Raw genomic sequence first — 12,433 nt, forward strand, 5'->3', positions numbered from 1 at the left:
ACATATTCAGGGCTACTCAAGTTCCTGTAAAAATAAATAAATGAATTAGAAATTAGAGATCATTTGATATGTAGATAAAAGAACTGATCAATTAAATCATTTGATTTAACTGAGACATGTGTTCATATATATGAACAACTTTTTTTAAACTGAAAAGCATTATGAAGTAAAGAATGGTAAAGAAATAAAAGTGTTATATATCATTATTCTTATTGGTAGATAAATATGCCACTAATATTTTGTCCTTTACCGTTAGGTTTTAACGAATGCAAACATATGTTTAAAGAGACTTCAAAGGTTCATTTGTGACCATTCCCCTAATTTTCTTTCCTCTTGATGACTTAACAAATCAGTCAGTCACGGCTTCTGCTGCAACTAGAGCTTCCATACTTTGCAGAATTTTGAAAAGCTAAAAGGTATCAAAAATGTTAAAATTATACATAATGACTTTTTCCTTTCTCATCGTGTTGCATTTTCATAGAATGTGTATGTTAATTTTTAGAAAAACAGAAAAATATATTAAAACAATGTGATTAAAAATATAAGTGTACCCTTGAAGAATGAAAATAAGATTGAAAAATGATGCACAGGCTAATTTGAAGGAGATCAATGCGGCTTCCTTATTTTCACTTAGATTTTGTTGTATTAATGTACACAATTTATCTAAAGGTTCATCTTTCTCTATTTTGCATGTACATTAAATTTTTCAAGGCTGTGATGTACACCGGATACCATCCTAGCAAAGATCACACACGTCCCTGTATACAGTTGTGACCAGATTGCTTATTTAATAAACTGTTCCTGAACTGATGATTCAGCTGCCTGGGATGTCTTTCTTCCTACTTGTATTTGTGTAAGTCATTTGAAGAACACTAAAGATTGATTTTACATGAATATGGTAGAATTTGCTCACCAGTCTGAACTGTATTAGTTATCTAGGGTTGTGGTAACAAAGTACCACAGATTGGGTGGCTTAAACAACAGAAATGTCTTATCTCACAGTTCCAGAGTCTGGAAGTCTGCTGTGCTGCTTCCTTCTCAGAACTGTGAGAAAGTGTCTGTTCCTTGCCTCCCGCCTAGATTACATGGTGCCTTCCCCATGCACATGTGTTTCCTCACAGAGCTTTTTTTTTTTAAATAAGAATACCAGTCAGATTGAATTAGGAGCCCACCCTACTCTAGTATGACCTAAATTTGACTTAAATTATTGCATCTGTAATGACCCTATTCCCAAATATGGTCACATTCTAAGGTACTGGGTATTAGGACTTTAACATATAAATTTATGGCAGGGAGGGACACAGTTCAACCAATAATGACTAAACCCAAAATGTCAATCGTAGTTGAGGGCAAAATGATATTTCAGTCATACAGAGATGTTGAAACTCTACCTGCCATTCATTCTGTCTTTGGAACTTAATATAAGGATGTGTTCCAGAAAAAGTAGGGAGCTGTTTGTGAAATGGGAAGAACATGAGGTATGAAAAAAAGTGGATACCAAATAAAAGAGTAGAATAGGGCATTCCCAGCTAGGCACATGACAAGGACCAGTTCAGCATGGAGCTACAGAATTGAGGCCACTGGGAGGGAGCTTTTTCAGAAAAATAATACTAATAATAATAATTAATTAAATCTGTATCTGTTGAGATATTTTACATTATAAGTTTCTGAAAAGATAATCCAAACTGTCTTAGTCATTAAAAATAATTTATTGGCTTTTACAACAATAAAGATGTTGGTCTGGTTTTATATAACAGCTATTTGAATAAGTAAACTGTGTCACTGGGGACCAAGTTTGTTTTAATATTTGCTGTTGAGATTCTGTGTCTCATCTTGATCCTAAAGTTAACTGCCTTTATGGATCCAAGATATCTTTTAGCCGCTCCCAAGAATTGATGTGTCCTACTTCACACTCAGAGAAGAAGAAATGTGCCTTTTAGCTAATATCTTAAAATTGATTTTGATCATGTATAAAGACCTTATTGGACCCAAGAGAATATTTCATTGTATATGTACAGGTGATCAAAAACTGTAAATTTGCAGGAAATAGCTTGAATGTTTGAGGAGAATGATAGAAAAGATTGGCATGGACAAGTGAAAGATATTACTTCTCATACTTTGTAGTCAGTGTTTTATTTCATAAGCCTAAATGCTGTTTTAGGGAGGTTCCCAGAAACTTCAGTTGTGTGGTAAAGGGATATAATTTTTTCAATCCAAAAAATCACATTCTAACAGAATCTACATGATATATGCTTGATTGACTCTAAAATTTGAAAAAAAATTTTTTTTAATTTTTATTTCTTAAAAGATTTTATTTGAGAGACAGAGCAGTGGAGAGAGCATGAGCAGGGGAGAGGGGCAGAGGGAGAGGGAGAAGCCGACTTCCCCTCTGAGCAGGGAGCCCAGTGAGGGGCTTGATCTCAAGATCCTGGGATCATGACCTCAGCTGAAGGCAGCTGCTTAACTTACTGAGCCACCCAGGCGCCCCAGATAAATATTTTTTTAAAGACTTTATTTATTTATTTGAGAGAGAGAGAGAGAGAGAGAGAGCATGAGCAGGTCGGGGGAAGCAGCCAAAGGAGAGGGAGAAGCAAGGTGTATGACTGCTTGATCCCAGGACTCTAGGATCATGACCTGAGCCTAAAGCAGATGCTTAACTGACTGAGCCACCCAGGTGCTCCTGCAAAGAAAATATTTAATGTTATTAGAGATTTCAGAAGAAAAATGGCTACAGAATTAGTAGTGATTAGTGATTCCTAAACTTGCTCTGCATGAATAATATCTATGCAGCTATTCTTGTGAGTTGAAATCTATAATAATAATAAATAATAATAATAATGATAAAAAGAAAAAGAAAAACAAGTTATGATTGACCACTTACTATGTATAGGACACTGTTCTTTTTTTTTTTTAAAGATTTTATTTATTTATTTGAGAGAGAATGAGAGATAGAGAGCACGAGAGGGAAGAGGGTCAGAGGGAGAAGCAGACTCCCCGCTGAGCGGGGAGCCCGATGCAGGACTCGATCCCGGGACTCCAGGATCATGACCTGAGCCGAAGGCAGTCGCTTAACCAACTGAGCCACCCAGGCGCCCAGGACACTGTTCTAAATGCCTCAGAGACATTTAATTTGTATCTCAAATGTACCCAATGAGGAAGGCACTATTTTGATTCCCATTTTATAGGTAAGGGAACAGGCACAGAAATGATACCTAAGTCACCCAAAGTGACACAGCTAATGTATATCAGAGCCAGAACTTGAACACCAGCACTCAGGCACCAGGATTGAAATTTAGGCACTTATCAATAGGACTTTTGAAATTTGTACAGGCGAAATCGTGGTCATGGTAGGGAATTCATGTACAGAAAACAGAATGGAAAAAGGATCATGGATCTATGTCCTTAGTGCTATTTGGGGAAACTCAAAGCTGCTTTATGAGAGGGTTTGGAAAAAGTTTAGTGAAAAGAAATAGTAAAATTGAAAAAAGCCTTCTATACTAGTTAAAATATTTGAATTTAAATTAGCTAGTTCAAATAAATAAATGAAGAAATGGACAAATAAATAAATAAATATATAAGCTAGTTTCTTCTATATGTAGGTCAGTAAGCCATAGACTTGGACCACAGAGTCACATTCACATGGAGATATAGTATATCTATTTTCACATCTGTCAAGTAGAGATGACAAAATCTATGTACTTTATCCCCACTCTTCAACTTTTGTTTACATACACTTCAGTTTGCTTCTATGTTCCTTGGGATTTTTGATTTGGGAAATAGAATCTAGAGGTTTGTGTGCAGTCTCCAAGGACTCAATCCCAGAGCTCAGTGTAAAGCTGGGATTAAAATGGGATGTTTTCTTAGAAATATCCCTTAGGTGCTAGAAGTCTAACATAAAGGTACTCTCCATGCAGTCCTCAGAGAGGGGTATAAGGGCTGTGCTGCTCAATGCTGTGTGCAAGCCTTGATTCCTATGGAAGGAAAAGGTGAATCAGCTGCTGGTGTCTGGTGAACAGGTGTGGCAGGAAATGCAGAGATACATGGGCAGAGCAGCCTGAGAACTGGACCAAGAGGCCAACTGCACCAGGTAGGAAGAATCCGAAATTATATCTTTAAGTGGGAATGAGATTATCTTTAAAAGTCTCAGGAAGATCCAATGCCTTTAATATCATCCTGTCAGTTGCATTGGATGAAATAAATTTCCATGTTGGGAGGAAGGGATGAGGCCAATAGAGAGCTGCTGTTGAGAATGGGTTCCTAGTGTTTCTCCACAATAAGCAACAGGGACTCTCCACCTTGGCCTTGGCCATCACCTTTCTAGGCAATGGTTTCTTACTTGGCCAAGGTGTTTACACTTTTACAGACAGTTAAGAGTCTGTGCACTTTGTGGCCCTTGTTCTTTCTTCATTGGACTGAACTCACAAATGATTGTTTTTTTTTTTACCTTGATATGTTTTCTATATTGAAAAAAATTTTAAAAATGACAAAATGAAGCTATGACAAGGGCAAAAATGGATATCTCTGCTTTATTTTTTAAAATTTTATTTATTTATTTATTGAGAGAGAGAGAGCCTGTGTGAGTGGGGGAAGAGGCAGGGGCAGAGAGAGAGAGAGAATCTCAAGCAGACTCCATGCTGAGCATAGAGCCCAACAAGACACTCAATTTCTTGACCCTGAGATCATGACCTGAGCTGAAATCAAGCGTCTGAGGCTTAACTGACTGAGCCACCCAGATGCCCCTATCTCTGCTTTATTTTTGGTTACAACTGATGAACCATACATTCCAGGGCAAATTCCTTTACCTCATTCTGAGTGGTTTGATGCATTCTGCAGCATTTTGAAGATATTACTTAAGTATCTTTCTCCATACCCTTCAGGTCACTGCAGAAGTAGATTCTTCTCTATTGAGACATGACTGTCCCATAGAGCTGCAAAAAATAAATTCTCTAGTACCAAAATCATCTGAGGCTTTCCACCCAGATTTTCAGTGTCTTGAACTGGTCAGAGGAGTAACCAAGCAAGTGTTGGCTCCATAGCAGTGGTAAAATTAACACCGATAAGATTAATAGGTGCTCTGAGAGTACTGGATATGCTGTGAGTGAACAAGTGTGAAATGGCATTAGACAACCCTCGTTTTCCCTTTCCCAGCTGATACTTGGGGCTGTCTGTAAATCATAAACAATGGCTGTTTCTAGTCCTGGCCAGGCATCCCAAAGGGCCAGCCCTTATTATCTGATTTGGTGTCTGTGAGAGGCTGCTGGGCATGGGTCAGGGTTTTTACATATCAGTCAGAAGAATTCAGATTTTAATTGTGTTAGTACCTATACACCTGGATCTATAATTTATGTTCATTATGAATTTTTAAGGGTATTTTCTTTCTTTCTTTTCTTTTTTCTTTCTTCCTTCCTTCCTTTCATTCTTTCTTTCTTTCTTTCTTTCTTTCTTTCTTTCTTTCTTTCTTTCTTTCTTTCTTTCTTTCTTTCTTTCTTTCTTTCTTTCTTTTCTTTCTTTCTTTCTTTGTTTCTCTTTTCTTTCTTTATTTCCTTCTTCCTTTCTCTCTCTTTGTCTTTTTTTTTGCTTAAAGGCATTTTTGACTGACTCTGTAGTATATTAACTTGACCTCATCTCTCCTTCAGTGAATGATGAGCTCTAATTATTAGAAATCTTCACTGAGCTTGCTGCAAGCCTCCATGCTTGGGATTAGAACTCAATCAGTAGGCAGGGTGGAAACTCTGAATATGACCTTGACCTACCTTATCAAATGGCTGTGAGATATCTCATATATGTCCTTCAGTAGCACACTTACTATATATTAAGCATGAAATCAACTCTATGCTGAAACACTGAGCTAGCAATTGACATGTCATCACCTTTACCCTCTGATCTCTCTTCTGATCTCTCCGTCTTGCTTTCTCTCATTTTTCCCCTAGAAGAGGAGCAGCTTTACCTCCTTTGACCAGTGACAGGATGATATACCAGAACAGAAGTATTTTTCACCCAGCCACATTCTTCCTCGTTGGAATCCCCGGTCTGGAAGGCGCTCATGCCTGGATCTCCTTGCCTTTCAGCTCTGTTTACCTTGTGGCCTTACTGGGCAATGCCACAATTTTGCTGGTCATCAAGATGGAGCAGAGCCTGCAGAGGGAGCCCATGTTCCACTTTCTGGCCCTCCTTTCAACTATCGATTTGGCCCTTTCCACAACCTCTGTGCCCCGCATGCTGGCTATCTTCTGGTTTGATGCTCATGAGATTAACTTTGGGGCTTGTGTGGCCCAGATGTTTTTGATCCATACTTTTACTGGCATGGAGGCCGAGGTCTTGCTGGCCATGGCCTTTGACCGCTATGTGGCCATCTGTGCTCCACTCCACTATACAACCATCTTGACATCCCGGGTGCTGGTGGGCATCAGCATGTGCACTGTGGTTCGTCCAATTGTGCTTACACTTCCCATGGTCTATCTCATCTACCGCTTACCCTTTTGTCAGGCTCACATAATAGCTCATTCCTACTGTGAGCACATGGGCATTGCAAAACTGTCCTGTGGAAACATCCGTATCAATGCCATCTATGGGCTCTTTGTGGTTTCCTTCTTTGTCCTGAACCTGGTCCTTATTGGCATCTCCTACGTCTACATTCTGCAAGCTGTCTTCCACCTCCCATCACAGGATGCTCGGCTCAAAGCGCTCAGCACGTGTGGCTCTCACATTGGGGTCATCTGTGTTTTCTATATCCCCGCAGTGTTCTCCTTCCTCACTCACCGATTTGGACACAACATACCACGCTACATTCACATTCTTGTTGCCAACCTCTATTTGGTTATCCCACCTTCACTCAACCCCATCATTTATGGTGTAAGGACCAAACAGATTCGGGAACGAGTGCTCCGTGTCTTTATCAAAAAATAAGACTCATGACACTTTCTTTCACTGAGGATTTTGATCCATCTAGAAAGATGTGTTTGTTCTTGCTTTAACAAACATCTCCTAGTCCTAATCTATTGCTGCCAGGTTGAGATACAAGTTGATTTATTCCTGGCTGCTGACTAATGGATTCTCAGGCTTGTGGAAACTTCACGGATCTCAAGTTTAAAGGCTAGTGGGCTAACTTGGAAGGAGCTGTGGGGCCTCTGTCTGCATGTCTTCATGCAGAGTCCTTCATAGGATAAAGCTGCTCTTTTTCTGGGTAAAGAACATATTATACTGGGTTTTTTGCTTTCTGTAATTAGAGAAATGTGGAACTGGAAATTTAACCTTGTATCCTACTTCATGTGTTGGTTGGTTTGTCCATTCATTCATGCATTCGTTTTATTATTCCTTTAATTTACATTCATTTTGTGTTTGTTTTATGTCTTGGATCATTCTAATTGCTGGGGATATATCCATGAACCAAACTAACACAAAACGTCTGACCTTCTGGAGCTTGCATTGTGTTATGTTCTTTAAAAAAAGCCAAGTTCATAGGTTCAAAAAAATCACTGCCAAATCTGTAGCTTGAAGTGGAATGGTCTGCCAAACATGTAAGGTTCAGTGTTCAGTGAAATTATAGCCAAAACAAACATACAATTTCTTTTCTTTTTTTAGGTTTATCTATTTATTTGTGAGAGAGAGAGCAGAGGGAAGTAGGGGCAGAGGGAGAGAATCTCAAGCAGACTTCCCACTGAGCACAGAGCCTAATGCAGTACTTGGTCTCAGGACCCTGGGATCATGACCTCAGCTGAAATCAAGAGTCGATGCTTAACCAACTAAGCCAACCAAGCACCCCTCAACAGTACCATATCCCTGACTGTCTCTCTGTAGTAAGGCCCATAAAGACAAGTGTAGTCTTATAATTGAATTATGTATAGTGTTTCTCTCTATGTGATGCACGATGGTCTTTGTTTATCATTTTATTCTCTTTTGTACTCTCAATCTACATTTGACCCTGAAATACTCCATCCCCAAATACAAGAACTCTCATCCTAGACCCATGATCTATCTCTAGTTCCTCCACTGACTTTAATGTACAATCTATGAATAGTCACCTTTTTTTGATACTACTGAGGGCCTTCAGTTGATTCAATATTTCCCAAAGACCAAGCAATGACCTTTTGCATCATCAAACTTGTTATATTGCTTTACATTTAAAAAAAATTCTCTTTTTCAGACTATTTACAAAAGAAACTAAAGTAAATGTATACTGCAGACCTTTGTTCCTATAACTCATGAATTAATGACCTTTAATTAATTTATTAATTAAACAACATTGCACTCATCTCAAATATGATGCTTAATAAAAATATATACAGAAATAAGGTGGAAATTCCTTTTTCTGACACACAGTATGGAAATTTTTAATTTTATAACCAGTCACAGTGTTTTAGTTAAGTCATTTGTTATTAATTTATATAGGTTAAATATTTAATATTTTGTTTTATAACATTTGATTTTACTTATGTATTCATTTCTTAATAGATATTCATATTATTATTATTTTTTAATTAGAAAGTGTCCTGCATTTCCTGGCATTTATTTCTTGGTGCATTTTAAGATACTTCATGCAGGTTTTATAATTTTTAGTAAACTTATTGAGTAGCAGAATTGTAATCAATAAGAATATATTTCTGATTTCTTCATCATTGTTTTTGATCACTTCTTAAAAATTTCACATTTTTCAAAACTTTCCTTTTTTCTCTCTTGCTTCTTTAACTTTGTTTCCTAGCACTAGTCAAATATTAGTTTTCTATTTATAGTAATTTGTAACTACCCTTCTCTGAACAAAACAAAAATTTTATCCCTCTTTTGCCTTGTCATGTACTTGTACATCAATATCTCTCATTTTGGAATTATCTGGATCTGTGTTTCCAGGCTTAAAAAAAATCTTCTTAAATGGCCATTTATATTTGATCATATATATTTTTAATGATTTCTTTCTGCAGTAAATCTTCATGAATATTTTCTTGCTCTAGAATTCACAGTCTTTTTTGGACAATATCTATTTTTCCCACTAGCCACAACCCCACTTTGGTAATATTTAATTATATTTTATGTCTAAATATGTCCTTATCTGCTCTCATATTTGAATAATAAATAAAAAATTTATAGAATTTTGGAACCAAGTTCTATTCCATCACCTTTTTGAATTCATTGTTCAACTTTTTTGTTTTCTTGCAACTAATGCTATTAATGGAACATATGCTCATCATTTTTCCACTCTTTTGAAAGGATTTTTTTCTTTTTCTTGGACTCATCTTTATTTCAATGTTGTGAAATTTCATTATAAGTCTAGATTTATAAATTTTTTAAAAAGTCATGTTCAGTATTCAGTCAGTCCTTATTTTCTTACATGATATATACCATATATCTATTACTTCTAGATACTTCTATATCTATTACTTTTCAAACTTTATTTCTTTAAATATTTCCTTCCCCACTTCTCACCATATCTTTTGAAATACTTAAAAATTAAGTTGGAACATCCTATTTTTATTCCATGTATTTTAACTTTTTTTCCTTCCATCATTTATTTATTTTACTATAGTCCTAAAGTACATCTGTCTACTCTTAAAACCCCAGATTTTTATTTTTAGCAGTTTCCATTCTATTCTTTAGTCCCTTAGTATAATTATTTCAACACTTAAATTTTCTACATTTGATCCTTTTTTTAAAATTTAAAATCAAATTAGCCAAAGATAGTACATCATTAGTTTCAGATGTAGTGTTCAACAATTCATCAGTTTTGTATAACACCCAGTGCTCATTACATCATGTGCCTTCCTTAATGCCCATCACCCAGTTACCCCATCCCCCCACCCACCTCCCCTCCAGCAACCCTCAATTTGTTTCCCATTGCTAAGAGTCTCTCATGGTTTGTCTCCCTCTGTGGTGACTTCTCATTCAGTTTTCCCTGCCTTCCCTTATGGTCCTCTGCACTGTTTCTTATATTCCATATATGAGATCCTTTTAATAAAAAACTCTGTGCTTTCTTCATGATTGTAATTCTCTCTCTCTCTCTTTCTCATCTCTTTAAGGCTTCTAATTATATGTACTTTAAAACCCCGAAGTGGTTTATTTTTAATTCCGTTTCACACAATTTCTTACCATATTGTTAGCTCTTTTTTTTTTAATGTTGTTAATAATCTTTGGACATTTGGTGACTATTTACTGTGAGGTTTTCTTTGCCATTGAGATTTCTTGGTAGGCTCTTCAAAGACCCTGGCTAAGCAGTGTTTGCTGGTTGGGTTTCTTAGAAAGCACATCCTGAGATGGAGATTTGCATGGAGGCAGAATAATGCTCCCTTAAAGATGTTCTCATCCTAATCTTCAGAATTTGTGAATATGTTGTTTAATGGCAAAGAAGAACTAAAGTTGCACACAGGATTAAAGTTGTTCATGATAAGGAGAGTGTCCTGGACTACCCAGGTAGAGCCAACGTAATCACGAGTCCTTGAAAGTGGACAATAATAGAAACAGAAGAAAGAGTCAGAGAAGGATGTGATGACCCAATTGTGTTATTATTTACACATTTATTTTTCTACAAGTTATTATTTAAATTCCAGTTACTTGACACCCAGAGTAGTATCAGTTTCAGGTGTAGGTTTTAGTGATTCAACACTTCCATACATCACCCGTGTTCATCACAAGTGCTCTCCTTAGTCCCCAACATCCATTTAACCCATCCCCTTACCCACCTCCCCTCCAGCAACCCTCAGTTTGTTCTCTATAGTTAATAGTCTGTTTTATGGTTCATCTCTCTTTCTTTTTCCCCCCATGTTCATCTGTTATGTTTCTTAAATTCCACATATGAGTGAAATCATATGGTATTTGTCTTTTTCTGACTGACTTATTTTGCTTAGCATTAAACTCTGTAGCTCCATCCACGTCATTGCAAAAGGCAAGATTTCATCCTTTTTGATGGCTGAGTAATATTCCATTGTATATATGTACCACATTTCTTTATCCATTCATCAGTCAAAGGGCATTTGGACTCTTTCCATAATTTGCCTATCGTTGATAATGCTGCTATGAACATTGGGGTGCATTTATGCATTTAAAGCAAAGTAAGAGCAATACCATATGTGTAGGACTTAAGCCTTCATTCCTGGCTCTGAAAATGGAGAAGAGAGCATGAGTTAAGGAATGTGGGCAGCTTATAGAAGCTGGAAAATGTAACAAAATATGTTCTCCCCTAGTGTCTCCAAAAAGGCCTGCAGACCTGCTGAAAACTTGATTTTAGCTCAGTGAGATATGCATCAGCTTTCTAACAAACTGAACTGCAAAATAATAAATTTGTGTTGATTTAAGGTACTATATTTCTGGTAATTTATCACAGTGGCATTAGAAAACTAATACAGTTTTGCTCCCAAGGTCAGCACCTGGAGAGGTGGATGAAGAAACAGGGAGAAAATGATTTGTAATGAAATGACAACAAAAGTGTCAGCCAGATATTTATACAGGAGTGTCTGGAGCTGGAGTAGCCCTTCATAGTTGCCCTACTGGGGTAAATCAGGTAAGCTACATGTTCCTTCATCAACCAGACATTATGGGGACTTGCCAGGAGGGGGATTTGACCTTAGGTGAGGAAGGTCCGTTAGGCAAGAGAAAAAGCAAAGAGGGCCACATTCTCAGTAGTTAGATGATTGAGAACTTCAGATCTGAAAAGGGGATATAGATGACACACTGTAGCATCCACTATAAAATCAAACAGGGTAAGAGTTTTGTGTGGTGGAGACACTACTGTGAAACTCTACCTAATTCTTTAGGAATTTGCTTTTTGTTCCTTTTTGCCTCTGGCTTTTCTGAAAACTTCAAGACAGAAACCTTCACATCCCTTCCCTGTCTTTGAAATCTAACTACCCCTTGTGTTTGTAGATATACGTTAGCCTGCTCACTCTTGTCCTTTAATAACTGTTTCTATTGATTTTGAAGGTATATAAATCACTTAATTTTAACATCAATTTTAATATATCTAAATCTTTCTGGGGGGAATGACAATAGTTACATAGACTGCCATCTTGACAGAAGAAACTGTCACATTATTTTTTAAAAGCTTGGGAAACCAATTTTTTTTAGTATATCTTATTGACAATAGGTCTGAGTGGAGTCATTTATTTCAGTTAATATTCATTTACGATAGTTTTCATTGTTAAATTGTTGTATGGTCATTACTTAAACATTTTAAACTCCATAAATTACACTGAGAGGCAATAATATTATCTGTATTACAATGACCCCCAAACGTTTTGACATTGTTTTGCTATTTCAAAATATGTTGTTTTGTATTTTTGACTTGTTCATCGAAATTGTATCATATATATTTTCTATATTTCATGTACATCTGTAAATAAAAGTGTATACATTATGTGTAGATTCCTAATGCACTTTAATTTTAATGGAAGCATATCTTTGAGACAATACACCCTTCTGTCCATTTAAGTACTTACTTTGTTTTTGCAAT

General features: G+C 36.7%; 1 protein-coding gene across 1 annotated transcript; it reads left to right on the top strand.

The window, feature by feature from the left end:
• The first annotated feature begins 5,967 nt into the window (after nucleotides 1–5,967).
• On the top strand, nucleotides 5,968–6,906 carry LOC113914749 (olfactory receptor 52J3). Its single transcript, XM_027580237.1, has one exon. It carries the CDS (start codon nucleotides 5,968–5,970, stop codon nucleotides 6,904–6,906), a length of 939 nt encoding a protein of 312 aa, XP_027436038.1.
• Nucleotides 6,907–12,433: the final 5,527 nt, after the last annotated feature.

This window comes from Zalophus californianus, chromosome 11 (genome assembly GCF_009762305.2).
Source record: "Zalophus californianus isolate mZalCal1 chromosome 11, mZalCal1.pri.v2, whole genome shotgun sequence".
NCBI lineage: Eukaryota > Metazoa > Chordata > Mammalia > Carnivora > Otariidae > Zalophus > Zalophus californianus.

What these genes read in the sequence shown, in the direction of transcription:
- LOC113914749 (XM_027580237.1), top strand. Translation starts at nt 5,968, where the DNA reads ATGATATACCAGAACAGAAGTATTTTTCACCCAGCCACATTCTTCCTC.